This window comes from Mirounga angustirostris, unplaced genomic scaffold, assembly GCF_029215605.1.
Source record: "Mirounga angustirostris isolate CCGP_5_RB_7025 unplaced genomic scaffold, mMirAng1.0.hap1 SCAF_7, whole genome shotgun sequence".
NCBI classification, from domain to species: domain Eukaryota; kingdom Metazoa; phylum Chordata; class Mammalia; order Carnivora; family Phocidae; genus Mirounga; species Mirounga angustirostris.
The window spans coordinates 121,390,014-121,416,779 of NW_026991715.1; the positions used below are offsets into that span (position 1 = coordinate 121,390,014).

At 33.9% G+C, this 26,766-nt stretch overlaps 1 protein-coding gene across 3 annotated transcripts in view; it reads right to left on the reverse strand.

The window, feature by feature from the left end:
• Window positions 1–26,766, reverse strand: part of FBXO4 (F-box protein 4) — a 91,198-nt gene that overhangs the window by 58,523 nt on the left and 5,909 nt on the right. Inside the window, exons 4-8 of one of the 3 annotated variants that reach the window (XR_010413295.1) lie at window positions 24,756–24,831; window positions 24,473–24,648; window positions 20,963–21,138; window positions 19,813–20,005; window positions 9,164–10,398 (exon numbers count right to left, since the gene is read on the reverse strand). Coding sequence is in view for 2 of the 3 variants with exons in the window: in XM_045904050.3 (XP_045760006.1) it covers window positions 19,916–20,005; window positions 20,963–21,138; window positions 24,473–24,648; window positions 24,756–24,831 (518 nt within the window). In the remaining variant the exon portion in view is untranslated. Of the gene's footprint in view, window positions 1–9,163; window positions 10,399–19,636; window positions 20,006–20,962; window positions 21,139–24,472; window positions 24,649–24,755; window positions 24,832–26,766 lie in introns of those variants that run through there. The other 2 variants (XM_045904050.3, XM_045904058.3) reach the window with 2 other exon arrangements.

Below are 26,766 nucleotides of genomic sequence, written 5' to 3' on the forward strand. Positions count from 1 at the left end.
ACCCCGAATAGCCAGAGGAATGTTGAAAAAGAAAAGCAAAGCTGGTGTCATCACAATGCCAGACTTCAAGCTCTATTACAAAGCTGTAATCATCAAGACAGTATGGTACTGGCACAAAAACAGACACATAGATCAATGGAACAGAATAGACAGCCCAGAAATGGATCCTCAACTCTATCGTCAACTAATCTTCGACAAAGCAGAAAAGAATATCCAATGGAAAAAAGACAGCCTCTTCAACAAATGGTGTTGGGAAAATTGGACAACCACATGCAGAAGAATGAAACTGGACCATTACCTTATACCATACACAAAAATAGACTCAAAATGGATGAAAGACCTAAACGTGAGACAGGAATCCATCAAAATCCTAGAGGAGAACACAGGCAGCAACCTCCTCGACTTCAGCTGCAGCAACTTCTTCCTAGACACATCACCAAAGGCAAGGGAAGCAAGGGCAAAAATGAACTATCGGGACTTCATCAAGATAAAAAGCTTTTGCACAGCAAAGGAAACAGTCAACAAAACCAAAAGACAACTGACAGAATGGGAGAAGATATTTGCAAATAACATATGAGATAAAGGGCTAGTATCCAAAATCTATAAAGAACTTATCAAACTCAACACCCAAAGAACAAATAATCCAGTCAAGAAATGGGCAGAAGACATGAACAGACATGAACATATTTAAAGTAATCCCTATCAAACTACCAAAACCAAATAGCCAACAGACACATGAAAAAGTGCTTAACATCACTTGGCATCAGGGAAATACAAATCAAAACCTCAATGAGATACCACCTGACACCAGTCAGAATGGCTAAAATTAACAAGTCACGAAATGACAGTTGTTGGCGAGGATGCAGAGAAAGGGGAACCCTCCTACACTGTTGGTGGGAATGCAAGCTTGTGCAGCCCTCTGGAAAACAGTATGGAGGTTCCTCAAAAAGTTGAAAATAGAGCTACCCTATGAACCAGCAATTGCACTACTAGGTATTTACCCCAAAGATACAAATGTAGTGATCAAAAGGGGCACATACACCCCAATGTTTATAGCAGCAATGTCCACAATAGCCAAACTATGGAAACAGCGTAGATGTCCATCAACAGATTTATGGATAAAGAAGAGGTGGTATATATACACAATGGAATATTATGCAGCCATCAAAAAGGGGAAATCTTGCCATTTGCAATGACATGGATGGAACTAGAGCATATTTTGCTAAGTGAAATAAGTCAATCAGAGAAAGATAAGTATCATATGATCTCACTGATATGAGGATTTTGAGAAACAAGACAGCGGATCATAGGAGAAGGGAGGGAAAAATGAAATAAGACAAAACCGGAGAGGGAGACAAACCATAAGAGACTCTTAATCTCAGGAAACAAACTGAGGGTTGCTAGAGTGGTAGGGGGTGGGATGGGGTGCCTGGGTGATAGACACTGGAGAGGGTAGGTACTATGGTGAGTGCTGTGAATTGTGTAAGACTGATGAATCACAGACCTGTACCCCTGAAACAAATAATACATTATATGTTAATAAAAAATTAAAAAAATTTTTGTTTTTAAACTTAGAAAAAAAGAAAAGAAAACATAAAAAAGAACCAGTGAGAAATGGAGAACACAATAAATGAAATTAAAAATACACTAGATGCTTTGGCATTTTAAAATATTTGTTCTTCCAGTCCATGAGCATGGAATGTCTTTCCAATTCTTTGTGTCATCTTCAGTTTCTTTAATGAGTGTTTTAAAGTTTTCAGACTACAGGTCTTTCACCTCTTTGGTTAGGTTTATTCCTAAGTATCTTACTGTTTCTGATGCAATTGTAAAAGGGACACATTTAAAGTAATCCCTATCAAACTACCAACAGCATTTTTCACAGAGCTAGAATAAATAGTCCTAAAATTTGCATGGAACCACAAAAGACGCAGATACCCAAAGCAATCTTGAAAATGAAAGGCTTGGAGGCATCACAATTCCAGACTTCAAATTATATTTCAAAGCTGTAGTGATCAAAACAGTATGGTACTGGTACAAAAATAGACACATAGATCAATAGAACAGAATAGAAAACCCAGAAATGAACCCACAACTATAAAGTCAATTAATCTTTGACAAAGCAGGAAAGAATATCCAATGGAAAAAAAGAGTCTCTTCAAGAAATGGTGCTGGGAAAACTGGACAGCAACATTCAAAGAAATGAAACTGGACCACTTTCTTACACCATACACAAAAATAAATTCAAAATGGATTAAAGATGTAATTGTGAAACCTGAAACCATAAAAATCCTAGAAGAGAACACAGGCAGTAGTAACCTCTTTGACACCAGTCATAGAAACTACTTTCTAGATATATCTGCTAAGGCAAGGAAACAAAAGCAAAAATAAACTATTGGCACTTCATCAAAATAAAAAGCTTCTGCTCAGTGAAGGAAACAATCAACAAAGCTAAAAGGCAACCTACAGATGGGAGAAGATATTTGCAAAGAACATATCTGTTAAAGGATTAGTATCCAAAATATATAAAGAACTTATCAAACTCAACACCCCAAAAATAAACAATAAATAAACAAAAATAAACCATTGCAGCCACTGTGGAAAATAGTATGGAGGTTCCTCAAAAAATTAAAAATAGAACTACCCTATGATCTAGTAATTGTACTACTGGGTATTTACCCAAAGAATACAAAAACACTAATTTGAAAGGATATGTGCACCCCTATGTTTATTGCAACATTACTTACAATAGCCAAACTATGGAAGCAGTTCAAGTGTCCATCAGTTGATGAATGGATAAAGATATTGTATACATATATACAATAGAATATTATTAAACCATAAAAAATAGTGAATCCTGCCATCTGCAACAATATGGATGGAACTAGAGAGCATAATGCTAAGCAAAATAAGCCAGTCAGAGAAAGACAAACACCATATGATTTCACTTATACGTGGAATTTAAGAAACAGAACGGTGAACAAAGGGGGGAAAAAAGAGAGAGAGAAACCAAAAAAACAGACTCTTAACTATAGAGAACAAACAGATGGTTACCAGAGGCAGATGGGTGGAGGGATGGGTCAAATAGGTAAAGGGGATTAAGAGCACAATTGATGAGCAGTGATTAATATATGGAGCTGTTGAATCACTATATCATAACACCCAAAACTAATAGAACTACATAGGAATTAAAATTAAATTTTTTAAAAAATAAGGAAGGGGAAAGAAATGAAGTTGGTTAATATACCTAGAATAGGGTTCAAGCAAGATAAAGGTACCATGCTGCCTGAATCCTGTGTTGCACAATGTTCGTATGTTCTCTTTTTTTCTCTCTCTCCCCTCATCTCCCTCTCCCAACCTCTCTTTCTCCCCCTCCCTCCCCTCTCACTTGCTGGCTTGTTCTTCCCTCTTATTCTCTGTTACATCAGCCTTCTCTGCTTACAATGCAGTTATAAGGACCGGAGTTAAAGGTGAGAAGGGCAACTCAGCAGATGGCAGGTACCTAGAGCCTGCACACATTTGATCAATTAGAGTTGTAGGAGCAAATATTCCTGGTCAGGAGCTTGACCCCTTGACCAGCCCCAGCAAAGGACACTTGTGGCCAGATTGGATGTCAATAGGTTGCCAATTTAAGTGTATAACTGTCTTGAATATTTCATGCCTCATGAATGTCAAGTGCCTATCTCTTCCTTCTATCCCTTCCCATATTTGTTCAGCATATGCACTACCTAATTTATGTATGCCTAACCTGTCCCACAGGTTACATGCTTTAGTTTTATTTAAGAAAGACTATTCTTAAATAATGTAGCAAATATACATAAACATGATTTGCAAAATGGCTATAATTATTAACATACCAGTGGATTATTCTTGTATTTAAAACATGTTAATTGATCACCCATCATGTACTAGTGACTCCTTTGGGTGTTGGAGACAGGACAATGGTTAAAAGAAACTAAAATCCTTACCCTTTAGAGCTTACATTTTAGTGGAAGCTGTGTAGTTAAGAAAAACATCACATGTGTGTGGGTATGGATATCTGCATATGTATTCACATACATGTATGTGTGAGCACTTGTATATGCAAGCATGTATGTATTGCACATAAATTTTTATTAAGCTAGTTCAACAAGTATAAAACCACAAGTCTAAGAAGTATTTGCGTATTGAAGATAACAATGAAATACATTACACTTTCTCAATATGCCGTGGTCCATTGACTATTAAAAACATGAGTGTTAGTACTGGCTCTGTCACTATCTGAGTGTGTATGGACAAATCACCTAATCGTGATGAATCTTGCCTTGTGTGTATTCAGTTTCTCTAAAGACTTAGTGAGATATATGAGGAATGTGGTAGATACACTAGAAAATCATGCACAAATATAAGGTATTTTCTATATTATTACCTTGATTTGTGAAGTAAGCAGTAGTGTTATTTATTGATATTTAGTAGTGATTTTGCTCCTACGGTCCCAAACTAGTAGGGTAGTAGACTTTTTTTTTTTTTTTTTGCTTAAACTTTATCCTCTAGGCTTAAGTTTATATTTCTTTCTGTACCCAAATCTTCAGTTTTATTTCTTTGCTCTTCAATAAAGATATGAGAACACATGGAAGTGGCGGTGGTAAAGTCATGTAAGGAACTTCACTGGCCCACTCCATTTCGCCACATTCTCCTATCTTTCTGTCTGAACCCTCTAAGAATACTGTGCTCTGTACTGAAAAATTTTAGCAACCCCCGGATTTACTTGCATCATTGCATAAAAAAGGCATAACCCTGTCAGTGCCACATAAATGAGAACAAGCAAAGCAGTGCTCTCTTAATTCATTAGCATTCACTTTGCAGCACTGGACTCCTAATTAAGATTCATAAGTATTCATATTCACTCAGGCTATTCTACATTTTATTTGCTACATTTGGTTAGAAATATTTAGACACATTAAATGTTCTTCCAGTCAGAACAAATACTTCCTGTGTTTGTGAATAAGCCAACTGATAATTGTCCACTGTCAAAAGCAAAATATAAAAACATGTTTTGTTCCCATTTTCAATTTTCCTTTATTTCTTTACATAAGTCATTGTATTTGGACAAAGAAAAGTAAATTGTTCTAAGAGTGAACTTTTGAATTGGTATTGTTAGCTTCTTCCTATGGTAATAATGTCCTCAAGTTATGCTGGTAAATATATTACAGAAAACTATGAACCTGAGAAGTTTGCACCTTTGATAAAGAAAGTGATCAGATGACAGGAGGGTGACTTGAAACTCCAACACCTGAGTATTGGTTGAAGGGTTGATAGATGATTATTTCAGAGGAAAGATTTTATGGGCTGGGGAACAGCTTTTGCTAGAACATAAGAGAGAAATTTGTTTTATTCTATGTTGTCTCAAAAGATACAACCAGGATTGACATGTAGAAATTATAAGGAAAGAAACTGTAGCTCAAAAATGGAAGACCTCATTAATAATTATATTTGTTCAAAAATAACATAATCTGACTTTGGAATTCCACAGGATAATGGGGCCACCAAATTTAGAATCTCCATATATATTCTGAATACCATACAGATCAGAGACAATGAATAAAACTGCCCAATAGCTCATGCCTACAACATGACTAAAACAGAATAACACTTAAATTTACATGTGACTAAGATAAACATTCAGAAACCAGAAGAACCACCTCTGGATCTCCCACAGAGCAGGAAGTGGCACTTGGGGTGCGCAATGCAGATATAATCATCTTCCAAAAGATAGAGTCCTGCTATCTTTTGATAGTATATAAATCTGATATCTGGATGTTCAGAGTTCGGGTTATGGGGAAGTGAGAGGGAGGGCCTTGAAAGTGGATGCAATCATATTGGGAGTTGTACCCCTTCTCAGGAAGAGCAGAAAGACTTGGAAGGAAGAATGGCTTTGAATCCCCATGGATTTGAGGGATAAGGGGAAAGAAGGAATAAGTCGTAGAAAATAAAAGATTTTACAAAAACAAAAGAATATAGAAACATCAGAAGACACCATTATCCTCTCTCCTCTGCCCACAAAAAAATGTAGACATTACTTAAAGAACCTGCACTTCATCATACCAACAGAAGAGGGGACTCTTGCACTAAGAAATCTAAAAAGCCACCGAACTTCCTTTTCTCCTTACAATTGTTATTGCTGGCATAGGAAAATATAAGATATTCCAAAATTAACAGAAAAAGGAAGACACCATCCATACTAAAGGTATTGTATTAGAAAACCAAAAAGTGAAAAGCAAAACATTTCAGATGATGAAAATTATTCCCCAAAAAACAACCACAAAGCACAGAAAAATATGCCATCTAAATTAAATATCCTTAAACAAGTATTTGGTGATATGAAAAAACTCAAAGAATATATTTAAAAGTTCAAAATAAAAATTAACATAAAAACAAGAAGATGTAAAATGAGAGTTGACTAACTCAGGAACAAAACTGAAAATAAAGAAAAAATCATCAACAAAACAAACACAAAACTGGAAGACATCCAAGGAACAACACATTAGACTGAGAATATAATATGGGACATAAGCAAAAATTAAAACAACAAAATAATGTAAATAAAATAGACAGGTAAAAAAGATCAGCAAGAAGATAATAGAGAAGATGGGGGAAAAAAATCTAAATAAGGAAATGGTCATTAATGAAGGTTTTAGCACAAAGATAACTATAAGAACAAAAACAAACAGAACATGTAAAATATATATTTTATATATGTATATATGTAATAATAAATATTTATAGCAAACATATAAATATATTTATAAATATATAAATACATTAAAAATACATAAATATTTATTTTATTAAGTATTTATAAATAAATACATAACTATTTTATGTATGTATGTATATATTAAAGGTATTAAGATAAGGAACATAAAAATATATAAACAACATAGAAAAAGAAATGCAACAAATACATAATACATAGTAAATATGTAAATATTAAACATATAATTATATCAATAAATAAAAACGAATTTAACTCACCTATTAAAAAACATTTTCATATTGCCTCATGTAGCAAAACCCAACTGTTAAATAAACAGACCCACTTAAAACAAAATGATTCAGAAAAGCTAGACAAGGTAAATGCAAATGAATAAGAAATCTTGATATTCCATGGCTTGGAAATATCAAATTAGACAAAAGGTTATTTCATAATGCTAAAGGATCCAATTCACAGTGAAGAAGTAATGGCTATGAACACATATTCACCATATAATCCAGTAACTTCCTTAACAAAGCATAAATTACAGAAAACACAGAAAAACAGACAGAACTACAAGGAAGCTTAATACTTCACTCTTGCTTAAAAAAAAAAAAGAAAAAACATTAAGTAAAGATATATATATAACCTACATAATATAATCAATAAGGTAGATCTTATTGACACATACAAAAAAAGAACATACTTTTTTCTCAAGTGTACATGAAGCATTCAGTAAATCTGACCATCTATGAGGTTACCAAAATCTGTTGTTTCATAAAGTAAAATTAATGCCACATTCTCTGACTATAAAACAATAACTAGAAATTAATTAAAAACAGAAAACAAAGACCCTTAAGTGAAAGGCCCTTCAATAAAAAAATTTTAAACTTGCTATTAAACAATTCTTTGGAAATGAAGAAATAAAATCAAAATTTCTAAATTTCTAAAGAATCGTGATAATAAAAAAATAAAAATCAAAGAATCTATGGAATACAATAAAAGTGGTGGTCAGAAGAAAATGTATAGCCTTAAACACTTATATCAATAAAATGAAAATATAAAAATAATCAAATTCCCAACAAAGAATGTTAGAAAAAGTACAGTAAAATAAATTTAAAGTATAATAAAGAACAATAATAACAGCAGATATTGAGTTATAAAAAAGAAAAACAAAATGCTAAATAAATCAAAATACTAGTTCTTAAAAAATAAGCAATAATACAAAGTACTAGCTTAACTAATCAAGAGGTGAAAAAGGAGAAAGCATACAAATAAAAAGTAAGACATAATAAAGAGAAATTTATCTTGAAACAGGATTTTAAAATCATAAGACAGTAGTTTATAAACATCTATGCAAATAAACTAGAAAATCCTAGATGAAATAAATAATTTTAGGAAAAACTGAATCCTATAGAGATAGGCAAATTAAACAGACCAATTTCCATGGAATAAGTAGAGAAACTTATTTTAAAAACTATACTGTAATAAAGGAATCAGAATCAGATGTCTTCATAGAATAACTCTGTCAAAGTATCAAAACCACATGTTCCCAATACTACCTAAACTGTTTCAGGGAATGCAAAAAAAGGAGAAAAACCTTATAATTATTTTTATGAAGCAAGTATAATACTGATGCATCAACTTAATAAAGATATCATACATTTTTAAAATTCTTACGAATTCATTTCTAAATACTGATGCAAAAAATAATCCTAAACAAATATTAGCAAAAAATATCAACACTATATGAAAATAATACAGTATGAAGCAAGAGAGATTTATTCCAAAATTATAAGGATGGTTTAATATTAATTTAATATATTTTACTCTACTAATAATTTAAGAAGAATCATATTATCACCATAGAAGTTAAAAAGGCCTCTGACAAAATTTGACAACTATCCCTCATTTTTAAAAAATACTTAATAAAATACTATTTAATGCATATGTCCTTAACATGATTACTAAACATCACTCCTAAAGCTAATATCTTACATAATGGGAAACTTCTGACAAGAGGCATTCCCACCAGGATGAGGAACAAGGCAAGGAAGGAGTTCCATTGTCTCAGTACTTTTTGACATTGGCAGTATTAGCAAAGCAAAATCATAGAAGATTAAGCACTGTAAAAGAAGAAAGTAGAACTCCCTATTTGCAGATCATATGACTATAAACCTGGAAAATCCAAGGAATTATTTTATTTAATTTTAATTGTTATGTTAGTCACCATACAGTACATCATTAGTTTTTGATGTAGTGTTCCATGATTCATTGTTTGCATATAGTACCCAGTGCTCCATTCAATACGTGCCCTCCTTAATACCCATCACCGGGCTAACCCATCCCTCCACTCCCTACCCCTCCAAAACCTTCAGTCTGTTTCTCAGAGTCCATAGTCTCTCAAGGTTTGTCTCCCCCTCCGATTTCCCCCCCTTCATTTTCCCTTCCTTCTCCTAAAATCCTCCATGCTATTCCTTATGTTCCACAAATAAGTGAAACCGTATGATAATTGACTTTCTCTGCTTGACTTATTTCACTTAGCATAATCTCCTCCAGTCCCATCCATGTTGATGTAAAAGTTGGATATTCATCCTTTCTGATGGCTGAGTAATATTCCATTGTATGTATGGACCACATCATCTTTACCCATTCATCTGTTGAAGGGCATCTCGGTTCTTTCCACAGTTTTGCTATTGCAGACATTGCTGCTATGAACATTGGGTGCATATGGCCCTTCTTTTCACTACATCTGTGTCTTTGAGGTAAATACCCCAGTTCACATCTTGTGTCTTTGGGGCCCTTCCTTTCACTACATCTGTGTCTGTTGAAGGGCATCTCGGCTCTTTCCACAGTTTGGCTATTGTGGACATTGCTGCCATGAACATTGGGGTGCGTATGTCCCTTCTTTTCACTACATCTGTGCAATTGCTGGGTCATAGGGTAGCTCTATTTTCAATTTTTTGAGGAACCTCCACACTGTTCTCCAAAGTGGCTGTACCAACTTGCATTCCCACCAACAGTGTAAGAAGGTTCCTCTTTCTCCACAACCTTTCCAACAAATTTTTCTTGCCTTGTCAATTTTTGCCATTATAACTGGTGTAAGGTGGTATCTCAGTGTGGTTTTGATTTGGTGAATTTCCCTGATGGCTAATGATAATGACAAAAAATGGCTAACATTTTTTTAAGTATCTGTTAGCCATTTTTATGTCTTCTTTTGAAAAGTGTCTGTTCATGTCTTCTGCCCATTTTTTGACTTATTTGTTTTTTGGGTGTTGAGTTTGAGAAGTTCTTTATAGAGCTTGGATATCAGCCCTTTGTCCGTAGTCCCATTTGCAAATATCTTTTTCCATTCTGTGGGTTGCCTCTTTGTTTTGTTGACTGTTTCCCTTGCTGTGCAGAAGCTTTTTATCTTGATGAAGTCCCAAAAGTTCATTTTTGCTTTTGTTTCACTTGCCTTTGGAGAGGTATCTTGAAAGAAGTTGCCACGGCTGATGTCAAAGAGGTTACTGCCTATGTTCTCCTCTAGGATTTTGATGGATTCCTGTCTCACGTTGATGTCTTTCATCCATTTTGAGTTTATCTTTGTGTATGGTGTTAGAGAGAGGTCAAGTTTCATTCTTCTGTATATAGCTGCCCAATTTTCCCAAGGGATTATTAATAAGAAACTAAGTCAAACATAAAGTAGAAGGATATAAATTTAATACACAAAATCGGTAACTTTCATATATACAAATAATCAACCAGAGGATATAAGGAAAGTGCAAATGTGCAAAATGTATATAAAACTTGAAAACACACCTGTCTTGAATCAATGGAAACATATTCATTTTCTAGGAAAGAACTCAATATCCTGACAACATAATTTCTCTCCAAGATACTACATACATATGTAACATATGTATTTATATGCATATGTATATATACATAGCATTCCCAATAAAAATGTTTTCTTAACAAAGCTAATATTAAAGGTCATATTGAACAATAAGTAGTAAAGAATATTTTGGAAAACCTTTCAAAGGAGGAATGATGAAGCCATGCTCTATCAGATATTAGAACACATTAAAACCCCTTAATAGGTTTAATAGTATGGCATTAGAGCATACAGAGAAACAGACCAAAGAAAACAGAAAGGCCAGACTCAATTACATAGAGAAATTTAGTGTTTAAAGAGTATGGTATTTCAAAACACTGGGGGAAATATGAACACTTTATAAATTATAATGAAAAAATTATATCAATTTGGAAAAAAGATAAAATTGGATTTACACTTCACAATATACCTGAATAAACTCCAAATAGATCTCAGATTTTTATGTAAAAAATGAAATCACACAAGTACAAGAAGAAATATGGATATATTCCTTTCTAACCTGTGGGTGGGTAAGGCATTTTTAACTATGATGCAACAAAAAAAGTTGATAAATTAGACATTTTAAAAAGTTTTGCTTGGCAAATATAACAAGTAAAGTCAGAAAACAAGTGATAAACTGAGGAAAAAACATTTGCATCATAAAGACTAGTCTCCCTGATACCTGAAGAGTCCTTTAAAATTTGAGGGGAAAAAATCCAATAGAAAATGGGCAAAATGGATGATCACAAAGCTCACAGAAAAAATATTTAAATGGTTATTGAATATAATAATGTTCATAATAACCTAGAAAAATAAGGCTGAAGTAATACTGGTCTATACAGTTACAATGAATCAAGCAATTTATTGCTAGCTACTATACTTTCTATTTTATTTAGGAAATTATTAGCCTAGATTTTTGACTTTGTAACAGATTGTCTTCACATGAAAAAAAAAAGCACACATGACCCAGAACTGGCTAATGAAATTCAGCAATATACAGTGTAACTATTCAAGAAAAAATCCAGTGTCTAGATAGATGTTTGAAATAAATTTTATTGCCATCTACCCCCATGCTTCCATCACCCTCTCCCTCACTATTGGTAACCAATAATCTACTTTGTGTCTATTCTGAATATTTCATAAATATGGAGTCATATAATATGTGGTCTTTTGTGAGTGGCTTCTTTCACTTAAAATGTTTTCAAGGTTCATCCTTATTATAGCATGTCAGCACTTTTTATTGCTGAATAATATTCCATTGTATGGATATACAGAATTTTATTTATCCATTCATCAGTTGATAGACCTTTGGATTGTTTTCACTTTTGGGCTATTATGAATAATGTTGCTATGAACATTTATATACAAGTTTTGTATGCACGTTTTCATTTCTCTTAGATATATACCTAGGATTGGAATTAGTGGGTCATACGGTAACACTATCTTTAACATTTTGAGAAACTGCCAAATCATTTTCCAAAATAATTACATTCTGACCAAGGTGTTTTTCTATTTTTACACAACCTCCTTAACATTTATTATCTATCTTTTTTATCATAGTCATTTAAGTGGGTGTGAAATTGTATCTCATTGTGATTTTGATTTGTATTTCTTTGATGGCTAATGATGTTGAGTATTTTTTCATGTACATATTGGCCATTTGTGTATCCTTTTTGAAGAAACGTCTTTAGACGTTGCTGATTTTTTATTAACGGAAGTATAATTGACATATTAGTTTCAGATGCACAATAGAGTGATTATATACATTACAAAATGCTAAATGTAGTTACCATGTGTCACCATACAGAGTCATTATAATATTATTGACTATATCCCTATGCTGTACTTTTCATCCTCATGACTTATAACTGGAAGTTTGTACCTCTTAACCCCCTTAGCCTATTTTGCTTATTCTCCATCCCTCTTCCCTTTGGCAACACTAGTTTGTTCTCTATATCTATGCATGTTTCTTTTTTGTTATTGTTTATCCATTGGTTTCTGTGGGGGTTTTTTAGATTCCACCTATAAGTAAAATCATATGGTATTTGTCTTTCTCTAACTTATTTCACTTAGCATAATACCTTCTAGGTCTATCCATGTTGTTGTAAATGACAAGATTTCATTTTTTCTTATGGCTAATATTCCATTGTGTATATATACCACACCTTCCTTATACATTCATTCTATCAATTAACAATCCCTTGCTGCCTTTTGTCTTCCATTATTGATTTGAAATAGTTCTTTATATATTCTAGAGACAACTCCCTTATCATATATACCATCTGTAAAAAATCTTCTTCCGTTCTGTGGATTGTCCTAATATTTTTAAATCATATTTTATTGAGTTTGAATTCCTATAAGGCCATTTTCTCTAAGTTTGTTCTATAAATGTATCTATATTTGTAACTAATCTATATCTACCTATATTCTGTGAAAAGAGTAAAATGAAAAATGCCTCACAGTAAATAGTCCTGTGTAACCTGCTTAACTTTATTTAACCCACTAAGAACTAATGTTATGCTAATTCATTTATCAAGAAAATTACTATACTTCAAAACACACTTTAGGAAATGCTACTGAAAATCCAATCTAATCAAAATTGTAAAAGTTAAGTTGAAATAGCTATTTTTTTGGTAAGAAATTATGTATGTATGTAGCAATAGTACCACCTTCTGGAAATCTAGAAAGCACTGTCATGTTTTTCAGAATTTAAGAACAGTCTTTTGTTAGTTATAATATCAATTTGACAAACAAGCTAAGACTGTACTTTACATGGTAGAAAATAGAAAATGACCGTCAATGTACTCTGGTGTAAAACTGATAGTGCTATTCATGGCAAACAGAAAAAGTAAATATTGCTTTGCCAAATTTTTAACTAAAATTTCTATATTTCTGAGGAAAAAATCAAGAGCCTATTGTTCCCCTGAATTATTTCACCAGATCTATCGACTGTTAGCCTTTTATATGCTTTCTTAAGTAAATGGGGCTTTTTACACCAGGTTTTTCTTATGAGACTAAAAAGAAAAACTCATTTTGATAATGGTGTTGTTCTGTACATCAAAATTTATCGAACAAACTATTTTAGAGCACTTTTTGGTACAACTCACTGTCCTTAGTGTTTTAAAATATTAGCCTATTACTTAAGCCTTTTAAGAACTCTATGAGGTATTATTTATCTTCATTTTACAATTAGAGAAACTCTGTCACATAGAAGATAAGAAACTTGCCCAAGATCACACAGTAATAAAGTTGTGAACCCAGACCAATCTGGTTTTAGGATCCTTGCACTTAATGACTTAGTTATGCTGCTTCTAACGTTCTTATACAAATGTGTAGAAAGAATAAGCAACTGGAAAATTTTAAATATAGGATATTTAATTTGTTGAGACTGTAGCAAGGGTCAGACCTCAAATGTTATGAAAAGTTGCTTAGGACTTCTTCCAAGGGTCAAAGAATATGAAGGCAAACATAATTCCAATAGGAGAAAAAAAGAACAGTAGAAAGTCATCACACTATATAGTAAAAATGAAATAATACTGAAAATCAAGGGAAAAATGAGACATAAGAACTCTTCACAGTGTAAAATAATGATCAATATAGTTCAGCTACTGTGTATAGATAAAATGCTAGAAATTTTTTGACAAATGAACACTGATCTGGGAAATCATAAGGCGTATAAAAGACAATGTAAAAACCACTAAGAATTTTGCTTGCTTTCAGATAGAGTGTAAGTCACAAAAGATTGTTGCTGCAACAAGAAAACACAGAATAAAATGAAAATTATACTTTAGGCCATCAAAGAGCAGTAGGTTCAAAAATAAATAAATTCCAAGGATAAATAGGCTCTTTTGGTGATCAAAGAGCTGTTGCTTTTATAGGACCAATTGCCTAGTCTGGGTATCTGTGTGTGGAATATTACACCTGCCACAAGAAGAGAGATTTTGCTGGGATAAGAAAAAGACCACTGAAGTTTTCAATGACAATATGATTGCTATACTAGATTGCAAACTCCAAATGTGAAAAAAGTAGAACTACTCCAAATGTGAAAATAAATTGTTGAGCCCCCAACAGGAATTCTGACAAAAGGTAGAGAACAGATCTGAAAAGCAAAAAAATGTCTTGATTTTGTTGATGACAACTGCAGCCACTAGAGAGGAAAAAGGGAGTTTCAGAAAAGAAAAAGTCAGGAAGGGAATCACTAAATTCTCTGTCTATACCTTTGGCTGAACTTTGTGTGAAAAACCAACTCAAGGCGCTCACTTAAATAACAAAGACAAACTGAATGTAGAACTGTTGCTCAAGGAACAGAGTTTGCAATTTATGTCTAACCATGTTAATTGTTTAAACAAAAGAAAGAAATATCACTCATTGGAGAAAAATAGCAGAAGCCAGAGTCTCCACAACTCAACATTCATATTTTTCAGAATACAATACAGAATTCTGCAAGATACAAAAAAAAAAAAAAAAAAAGAAAGAAAATGACATTCATTACTTCAATTAAAAAAAAAAAAAAACTTAAACTAACCCTTGCAGATTTGGAATTAGCAAACAAGGATTTTATTTTATTTTAATTTTTTTAAAGATTGTACTTATTTATTTGAGAGAGCAGGTGAGAGAGAAAGCATGAGCTGGCGGGGGGAGAGGGGGTTTGCAGAGGGAGAAGCAGACTCCCCGCTGAGCAGGGAACCCTATGCGGGGCTCAATCCCAGGACCCTGGGATCATGACCTGAGCAGAAGGCAGACGCTTAACCGACTGAGCCACCCAGGTGTCTCAGCAGACAAGGATATTAAAGCAGCTATTACAACCATTCTCAGTGATGTACAGAAATGTATCCCCTCAATGAAAAAAAAAAGTAAATCTGAGAAGAAAAATATAATTAAAAAAAAAAGAACCAAAAGGAAATTATAGAACCAATACAATAATAAATTATAAAAATTCACAAGACTGATTTAACGAAATATAGATAAAAAGAAGAGTTTGAAAATCTTAAGATCAATTGAAATTATCCAAACTGAAGAACAGAGAGAAAAATATATGGAAAGCCTCAGAGACAGGTTAAATAATAACGAATGGTGTAACACGTGTTGTTAACACAATATAGACCCAAAGAGGAAGAAAGAAAAGAATGGGGAAGAAAATATATTTGAAGAAATGACCCAAAATCTCACAAACCTGGTAAATGACATGAATTTGAATATTCAATAAACTAGTAACTCCCAAGCTGGATAATTATAAACAAGGCCTTCCAAGGCACACTGTAGTTAAACGGTTGAAAACCAAGATAAAAAGTAAACTTGAAAGCAGAAAAAAAAAGACCGATTATATACAAAAGAATCAAAATGTAATTAGTGAGTAACTTCTTATCAGAAATTACAGAGGCTAGAAGAAAACAAAAGAACATATTGAAAGGGCTAAAAGAATAAAATTGTCAACCCAGGATTTTATGTATCTTGAAAAAATAAAAGACCACTTTTATTATTTTGTAAAATGTTTCTTCTTTTAACTTCTTTGTAATATATGTGAATGGTTTCAGCAAAAACTGTAACACTGTCCTCTGAGGTTTATAACATATGGTGATATACCACATTTAACAGCTATAGTAAAGAGTGGTGAGAAGAATAATGAAACCCACACAGTTACAACATTCGTACATGTTATAGAAATTCGTACAAGGTTAACTATAAGAAAACTTTCAAAAGCTAAGGAAATATGTTGCAATCACTACAGCCACCTCTAAAAAAAAAACTAATAGAAAAACTTAAATTTCTAAATAATACTGAAATATCCAAAATAGAAAGAATAGAAAAACAATAGTGAAGAGGGGATAAAAAAATAATAAAATGGCAGATCTGAAGCCAATCATATCAATAATCACATTAAATGTAAATTAACTAAACATTCTGATTAAAATGTAAGTATTGCCAGAATGGAAAAAGAAAAAAGCAAAATTTGCTATATTCTATCTACAAGAGATACACTTAAAACATAAAGACAGATTTAGGTTGAATGGATGTATCACGAGATCCGTATTCTTTTAAATGCTGAAGGGGTTATATTAATATTAGAGAATGGATTTCACAACGATTATTATCAACAAAAAGAAGGACATTATTAATAATGATAAGAGGGTTGATTCATCAGAAAAATAAAAGTCATATATGTATGTGTACCTAAAAACGTCATCAAAACACATTAAGCAAAAGTTGACAGTAAAAAGGAAAAATAGGCAATTCTACATAGTTAAAGATTTTAATGCCTATTGGTAATTGGTAAAGCAACTATATAAAAATCAATATGGGGCACTTGGCTGGCTCAGTCAGAGTGACTCTTGATCTTGGGTTTGTGGGTTCAAGCCCCACGCTGGCTGTAGAGATTATTTAAAAATAAAATCTTTAAAAAAATCAATATAGCCAATATAGAATATCTGAACATTATCAATTACTTTGACCTAATAGATAGCTATAAAATATTCCACCTAACAACTACAGAATATAAACTCTTTTCAAGTGCATGTGGTATATTCACCAGAATAGACCATAAGCTGGGCCAGAAAGCAAGGTTAAACAAATTTAAAGATTGAAATTTTAAAGTGTTCTCTGATAAAAAGAGACATTGAATCAGTAAAATATGTAGGTAACAGATTAAACAACACTAAAACAGTAATACTAAATAATCCATGGATTGAAAATTAATCTCAAGGGATTAGAAAATATTTTAACTGCATAATAATAAATACATAATATTTCAAAATGTTTACATGAAGCTAAAGAGGGCTCAGGTGACAATCAATAGCTTTAAATGTTTATTTTTAAAAAAAGGAATGGGGCACTTGGGTGGCTCAATCAGTTAAGCACCTAACTCTTGATCTCAGCTCAGGTCTTGATCTCAGGGTTGTGAGTTCAAGCCTGTGTTGGGCTCCACACTGGGCATGGAGCCTACTTAAAATAACTTTTTTTAAAAACAATAGAATCAATGATCTAAATTTCTACTTTAAAAAACTAGAAAAAAGAAAATGGAATAAAAACTCAAAACAAATTTTAAAGCAGAAAAGATTAGAGCATAAATCAATGAAATATAGAATAAATCAGTAAAACAAAAATGTGGGGTTTTTTTAAGAATAATAATAAAATCAGTAAAACTTTAGCTAGACTGGTCAAGAAGAAAAAAGACATAAATTACCAGTATCAGGAATGAATGGTGACGTACTACAAATATTAAAAGGAAAATAGGGAGATCTATTTTCAGCATAATAGCATGAGGGGTTCTGTGGAATGGCTCCCTAGAGAAACTGGAGAAAATAATTTTTTAAAAAACAGCCATTTCGGGCGCCTGGGTGGCTCAGATGGTTGAGCGTCTGCCTTCGGCTCAGGTCATGATCCCAGGGTCCTGGGATCGAGTCCCGCATCGGGCTCTCTGCTCCTTGGGAGACTGCTTCTCCCTCTGCCTCTCTTTCTCTCTGTCTCTCATGAATAAATAAATAAAAATCTTTAAAAAACAAAAAAAAAACAAACAGCCATTTCAAGTATCTGTAAATGATTCCAAAGCATATAGAAAATGAAGAAATATTTTTTAAAAAAATCTACTAAAGCTCAGTAAGAACAGAAGTGTCTAGGATTGGAGCCAAGACTCACTCATTCCCATCCCTCCTTCAACTCAGCAAGATGGAAATTCCAATCTAGACTGGGGCAGCCAAGGAAGCAGAACCATACTACCTCTCCAAATTAGGGAAATATCGTCCCAGGAGGGAGATGTCGCATTTCCCATCCTGCCCCCGACTACCGGTTGCTGAAGCCAAGTTCTGAATGAGTGTACCCGAGACGTAGAAGCCCCCCTTTTGGAGCAGCACCCACTCAGGGATTCTGGGCCATATCTTGGCACTACTATGCTTTTTTTTTTAAAACTCTAACCCTAATCCTAACCCAAATACCGTGCTCTTGTTATTATAGTGTTAAAAGTCCTCAGTTCTAATGACATAGGAAAGCTGTAACCGTTCCTCTGCAATTTGTGAGAAGGTCTTATGCTCATGTCTTATGGAATGTTTTCTCTATGAGTCTGGAATAGGGAAGTTGGCTTTAGAATCTTATGAACTTTCAGTTATGTGGAATAGCAAAAAGTTCCAGGAAAGTTATTTTCACTGAATTAGTATTTTTTTTTTTTTAAAGATTTTATTTATTTATTTGACAGAGAGAGAGATAGCGAGAGCAGTAACACAAGCAGGGGGAATGGGAGAGGGAGAAGCAGGCTTCCCGCCGAGCAGGGAGCCCGACGCGGGGCTGATCCCAGGACCCTGGGGTCATGACCTGAGCCGCAGGCAGACGCTGAACGACTGAGTCACCCAGGTGCCCCCAAGGCAGACTCCTAACGGACTGAGCCACCCAGGTGCACCAGGGGCAAAATTTAAATGGGTGCCCAAAAAACTCAGTAATTGAGATTAAATAATATTTTTAGGCAATACTTTTAAAAATAAAAGTTTATACAAAAAAGTTTGTGATGAATAAAATACAGTTGACCCTTGAACAACATGGGTTTAGAATGTGTGGGCCCACCCATAAGGGATTTCTTTTTTTTTTTTTTTTAAGATTTTATTTATTTATTTATTTGACAGAGAGAGACAGCAAGAGAGGGAACACAAGCAGGGGGAGTGGGAGAGGGAGAAGCAGGCTTCTTGCCGAGCAGGGAGCCCGATGTGGGACTCGGTCCCAGGACCCTGGGATCATGACCTGAGCCGAAGGCAGACGCTTAACGACTGAGCCACCCAGGCGCCCTCACTGAATTAGTATTAAATAGGATATAAAGTTAATTTCTACTGTTTCAGGAAAAAAAAAACAAAAAAACAGAAGTTGTATGGCCATAACAATAAGTGCAATTCCAATGAATATTCCAGTCTTTAAGCAGTATATTTATTAAAAAAACTTCTTTTTGATAACCAGTTAAGGACCCTTGAAAAGAACCTATAAAAGCTTAGCAAATTTTCTGTTCTCCACCAGGGCAACCTTTGAACTGAAATTAGAAATCACAAAGAATGAGGGAAGTACAAACTTGTCCTTTCCAGAATTTAATATTTTTAAAAAGAAAATATAAAAGTTATCAAAAAAAAAGTCTTAAAAGGCTCATTCAGGGGCTAAATGCTAGCACTGAAACTTTTTTCTTGTAATTGATTTAAGGTAAAAAGTAAAAATTATGTAAAAAACACAGCAGTTACAGCTGTCCCAATATAAAGCCCACCTGCAAAAAGGCAGGACAAAATTGGCTGACTGAGCAAATATCCACATCATGACCTTAGTAACAAGTTTAAAGTGGTTTCAGTTCCCCAGATCTAAAAGGAGGATCATCTTGCATGCTTAGATTCTACTTCTTCAAGAATCCACTGAATGCCATTCAAAAAACCAGTTAGAGTTTCAGCCTCTGTATCCTGGACCTATGAGCAGATAAGAGAGACCACTGTAAGAAACTGAGTCCAAAATCTTATGATTAAAAGAAACATTTTTCTAGATACTAAAAAAAGAACAGGATTTTAAAAATCCCAGTAAACTTTGGGTGAGTCATTCAAGTTTTGTCTTCTAGAGAACTTAGAAAAAAAAATATGATCTTCTGTCTATAATTATTACCAATATGAGGCTTATTACTTATCTTGGAACTTAGTTTTGGGAATGGGAAGAACTACCATTTCTATGACTTGCTTGTATGTATTAGAAAAAAATTCCTCTAAAGGATCCACTTTGAAAACTAAAACATTTTTCAATGTAATTCAGCTAGCCAGCTGATAAACGTGATATCCAGTTGCAAAAATGTATTTTTTAAGACTGCCACTCTTCCTAATGGCAAGCTAAAACTCCCACCACTCAGGAAGGTACACCTTTATCAGTAGCTTTCCAACTGTGTTCCACAGAGTCTTCAGAACTCCATGGAAGGTATATGGGGAGGAAGGAAGAAAATCCTCTAACTTATTAAGCATAAGCATTTCCAATTTTTATTTTCCTTTATTTTACTTAGGGGCTTTCATGTAAGGTTCCATTTGAAGAAAGGATTCCATGATTAAAATAAAATTTGGAAAGCAAGAAACAATAAGATGAAATTTGTATTTCTGATGACCCTTAAAACATAATATTTTAATGCTGAAAAAAACCATGATACTGGCATTTAAAAAAAAAAAAAAAAATCCCCAATTGCTATCTCACTGTATCTATGATAGGAAAGTAGTGAGCAAATGATCAGGTGAAACTTACTGATACCAATCAAGTATCTCCCACTGATTAAGCTATTAAAACTATTTTTTGAATGCTATTTCACTAAAGAGAATGAGTAGGAAAGAATAAAATCAAATAGAGAACAGTGAAAAATAAGATTTTTCTCACCAGAGAAGATAGGACCTTACCATCCATGGGTGGTTTAGATGATTTAGACGCAGCTCATGAGCCAAATAAAAACAGGGCATTCTTTTTACATTTGCTTGAGAAATACAAGATAAAACCAGCATAGGTCTTCCTGAAGATCCAAAAGCTGGATCTGTCATTGCCATAATATGAGAAAATTCATCTTGCCATTCATGTCCTAGAGAATGTAGTCAAAACCCTTAATTTGCATTACTTATAAAGATTTTAAAAATAATAAAACAAACTTAAAAACAAAACAAGGAAATAAAAAAATTACCAGGATCCAAACATAACAAACTGCCTCTACTGCTGTTCATTTACAGCTGTTCATTTACTGATCTGTCACAAAATTACATTAGGTAACCTTCAAGGATAGGAATTTCAGTGAAATTAGAGGAAAAAAAGTCACAGTACCATTCAGATGTCTCCATATTTTAAAGGAAAAAATACTTTGATATAGATATTTTCCTCTCATAAATTTTGTAGCTATCACTACCCTTTCTTTCAAAGACCTTAGTTTAAACAATTTAAACACAGACTTGGGTCTAGCACTTTTATTTAAACTAACAATCTCTGCCTTTCATTGGACTGTGTAAATCACTGACATTGTGAGGTAGTCAAGATTCTAAAAGGACCCCCAATGACTCACACCCTTGTATAATCTCTTCCCCTCTGAGAGTGGGAGGAATCTAGAATCAGTGATACCATTTTCATGAGTAGGCTACATTATAAGACACAGCTGACTTCAAGAATGAGCGATTATCCTCAGTGAGGCTGACCTAATCAGGTAGGCCCTTAAAGAGATGAGGTTCTCCTGGTGAGAAAGATTCTCCATTGCTGGATTTGAAGAGAAGAGGGAATCACAAGGCAAGAAATGAAGATACCTTCTAAAAGATGACATCAGCTCCCAGCTGACAGTTGGCAAGAAAACAAAACCTGAACTCAGCCAGTAACTTCAGTGTGTTAGAAAGCAGATTCTTCCCAGGAGCCACCAGAAAGTGCCACAACCCATCTAACCTGATGTCATGCTGTGCTGACTTCTGACACAGAGAACTATGAGCTAATTAACAGGTGTTTTAAGCCACTAGGTTGAAGGAAATTTGTTCTATATTGACAGAAAATGAATAAATGTTTAATGTCATTATCAACAGGGTGCATTTAAATCTAATCATATACCTCTTAGATTTTGACTTGTCCCATCTGTTCTTTGTTCCTTTATCCCCCTTCTTTGGACTGAGATTTGTAATGGTTCCGTTTTATCTTCACTACTGGCTTGTTTAATTGTACCTCTCTCACACTTTTTTAGTGGTTACTCAAGGATTTACAATGTACATTTTCAACTTATAACAGTCTACCTCTAGATAGTATTACACAACTTCACATATAGGAGAACCTTATAACAATGTAGTTCCATTTGTCTGTATTGGTATCATATATCTTACTTAAAAGAATCATATACTCACAATACATTCTTACCATTTTTCCTTTACATATTATAAAAAAATTTAAATTAGGAAAAAAATCTTATATATACTACATTGCTTCCATCCCAGGGCTCTTAATTTTTTAATGAAGATCCATTTTTCTATCTGGTATCATATTCTTCTGCCTGAAGAGCTTTCTTTAATATTTCTTGTAATGCAAATCTGCTGATAATGAACTTTCTCAGGTTTTGTCCAAAAGTCTTTATTTTGCCTTCATTTTGAAAGGTATCTTTGGATACAAGATTTTCCCCACTTTGCAACACTGTAAAGATTTCCCTTCATTGCCTTCAGCAATTCTTTCAGGAATTCTGTCCTTATCTTTGGCCCTCTATATGTATTCTTCCTTCTGCTTTGCAGTCTTCAAGATAATCTCTTTATCTTTGGTTTTCATCAGTTCGGCTATAATGTACCTATATTTATTTTTATGTATTATTATTTTTTAAAATTTATTTGGAGTTCTCTGAGCATCTTGAATATGTGGTGTGTTGTCTTTCAGTAATTTTGAAATAATTTTGGTCATTATCTGTTCAAAAATTTTTTTCCTTGTTCTCTTTCTTCATGTTTTGGGACTCCAGTTACACACGAGTTAGACCAGGTATTGGCATACTACGGTCTATGGATCTATTTTTATAAATAATTTTTTAAAAACATCCATGCCCATTCATTTATAAATTGTCTATGGCTACTTTTGCACTCTAACATCAGACTTGAGTAACTGTGAGAGATCATATAGCTTATACACCTAAAATATTTACTATGTGGCCCCTTAAGAAGAAGTCCACTGACCCCTGAGTTGTTTCCCTTGATGGGTTCCCCCAGTTCTTGGATGCTCTGTTCCTCACTCCTCCTCTTTTTTCTGTGTTTTACTCTGGATAATTTCAATTTATCTTCAGGTTCACCAAAGGTTTCTTTTGCTGATAAATCCACTAAGGAAAGTGTTCACCTCCTATATTTTCATATTTAGCATTCCCATACTTTTTCACAGCTTTCTTCTCTCTGTTGAAAATCCCTATCTGTTCACACATATTTTGCATCTTTTCCACTAGATCCTTTAACATATTAATCATAGTTATTTTAATGTCCCTTTCTGAGAGTGCCAACATCTGAGTCATCTCTGGGTATGGTTCCACTGATTGCTTTATCTCCTGAAATGGGTCATTTCATTTTGACTTTTTTGTGTCTTATAACTTTTAATTTAATGTTAAATGTTTTATGTAAAAGAACAATAGAGAATGAGGTAAGAGAATCTATTCCCAGAAATGGGCATGCTTCTTCCATTAGACCACTAATGCAGTGGGTTGATTCCAACTAGTCAGTAGTAGTTGACCTGGACTTAGTTTTTGTTGCTCTGGTTAACTTCAGTGCACCACAAACTTTCTTTCAGCAATGTTGCTACCTTGTTCTGAGTGAGATGAATATAAGCCCTAACTTATTCACAAAAGATTTGGGAAAAAAATTACAATACTGGTTTGTGGCCCAATAATATTCTGATTTTATGCCTAAATAGCATTGTGAAGGGCAATTATTCAGAATATGTAGAAAGTGTTCTTAACTAATCTACTTAATTAACACTCCACCACACACATCTCTCTACTATCTGGGTAATTAAAACTAAGGTAAAATTTTCCAGTTATCTGCATAAATTATTTGAATAGAGCTAGAAGCAGACAAAACATCAATAATAAGTGCAGAAGCATACAACAAAGAAATACTATGTAGTTATAGTATCAAACTTTGATATGCATCAGAATTCTGTAGGTGCTTACTAAAAAAAAAAACAGATGCCCAAGAAACAACCCAAATCTATGAATTATAAGCCATCAGAATAGGAATCAGGCAGCTGTTTTTAATAAGCTCCCCAGGTGATCCTAATGCACATCAAGGTTTGAGAACTCACTATTAACAGTAATGGTCATAGAATCACATTTATTAAATTAACCATCATGTTCTTAAGAAGCCACAGTAAAGCCTAAAATGTATTTTATTTGCTGTGCAAAAAACTTCTCTTAAAAAGAAAATAATGCTTACTTTTATGAGCTTCAGCATTTGCAACATAGATGAATCCATCAACAACTTCACACACCTTCTGAATTTGTGGAATTACACTATACCGGCTTCCTTGTTGATCATCTCCTTCATTCTGTACACTGAACATCTTGTTAACTGCACTTGTATGCTCTTCTCTTGCTCTATCTCTTTCCTTTCTACAAGAAAAATGTAAATATAAAACATAAATACTAAGCAGACTCCACCCCCCCCAAAGTATCCAAGTCCTGATGCCCCAGGTAGGCCACCAAGTAGGCAGCCTTACCTGGTAGTTGAATATAATATCAGGATGTTGAATTTATGTTGGTTGCTCAACTGAAAACTGACTCCAGATCCAATACCTAGAGAAGAAAATTACAGTTATCAAAACAAGTCATTAATAAATATAGAAAACGATCACATTGAAAAAAATTATCCAGTGCAAGAAAAAAAGAGCAACCAAAAAGTCCATGACAAATTATATATAGCTTTGGAATAAAATGAAATGTTTATGTTGAAGAAAAGGTGCTGTATGCAATTTCCATTTACATGGTAATAAAAATATGGACAAAGAATGAACTAATAGGCTTATAGCATTCCTTTCTGTATCATCATGTTAGCAGCTGCATCATTAACAGCAACTAATACTTATCAAGACTAAGACTCATTTTCCAACTTTTTTGTTTCTCATTAGTCATATACTCCATGTATACATTCAGTGAAATGGCTTTTTCTCCCTCTGAAAATGTTTTTAAATTGATGGGGAGTCACCAATGGCACTGTAGAAAATTGAAGAAATATTTAGATACTGAAATTTGAAAATTAAACAGGTTATAATCTTGAATTTGCCACATAGCCATTTTTTGTGAGCCTCAGCTTTGACATCAAAATACAGAAATAATACTGGGTGCCTGGTGGCTCAGTCAGTTAAGCGTCCAATTCTTGATCAGCTCGGATCATGATCTCAGGGTCGTGAGAATGAGCCCCCCATTGGGCTCCACACTTGGTGGGGAGTCTGCTGGAGATTATCTCCCTCTCCCTCCTCCGATGCCCCTCCCTCTACATGCTCTCTCTTGCTTTCAAATAAATAAATCTTTAAAAATATATAGAGAAATAATACATACTTCTTAGAGATGTTGTAAGCATTAAATGAGATTACATATGTAAAATTCCTAGTAGAGTGGTAAATAACAGGTACTAAATACTAGCTTCTTACTACTTTTATCTGAATTATTCAATATTGTTACTTGTCCTTCTTTCTTAACCTCTTCCCTTCTTTGGCTGTGTTAACACTCAGGCTGATTCTCCTCTTGCCTCATGAAAAGATCCTTCTTTCTCTCATGGCTACACTTCTTTTTGCTATATATATATGCCCTTTTAGATCTGTCCACTTCTCTCCATCCTCAATCCCTCCTTTTAGTCTAAATTATCATACCCTCATCTGGACTTTTGCAATCACATCTAACCAGTCTCCTACATCCATTTTTGACCCCCACTGTCCATTCTTCTGACAGCAACTGGAGAGATGGCTTAAAAATGCCTATTGCATTATTTCTCTTTCCTTCAAAACCATTGCTCTTCAAAAACAACTTAATATAATCTTACCTCTACTTTAGGACAACTCCACTTTTCGTATCTTTAATTCCTGTATCATAACCAATCCAGTTGTTTAAATTAACCTGTCTTGCCATCTTATGTCACCATTCCAGGTAACACATATACAGAAATCTTGGTGGCTGGGACTGCAAGCATGACCCTAGTTCCCTGGCCACCAGATTTGGTGCACAAACTCCCCAAAGAGATCATAGAAACAAATTCTACTGTTATTTCTGATCTTTGTTTTCATCGGTTTAATTTCCAGAGATTACCTTCTCAACACATCTAACCTCAACCCAGTACGATCTCTATACTATTCTGTACCACATTGCCAACAACCCATCCCCCCATTCTTCCCTGATCTTGCAGGGTTTGATGCATAATTAGATTGGCATTTGTAAACAATCATTTCTGCTGCTGTCTGGAGAATAAAACTGACATTTCATGATCAGCAAATTTCCCCATATCCCCAACCTCTTCTTTAGGTGTTCCACCTCATGGCCTTACCTGAACTGGCCTACCCTTAGGGGCTACTTCTCTTCCTCTACACCCTCAAGTAACAAAACTGCTTCTTCTCTCACATCTCAGGGTAAAGACGTGGGGTCAATGTTCTCTTTACTCCTCACTGCCATGTCCTGTTACTCACCAACCCTCTTCAAAACTCCATCTCTTTGAGATACACCATTCAGATGTAGTACCAT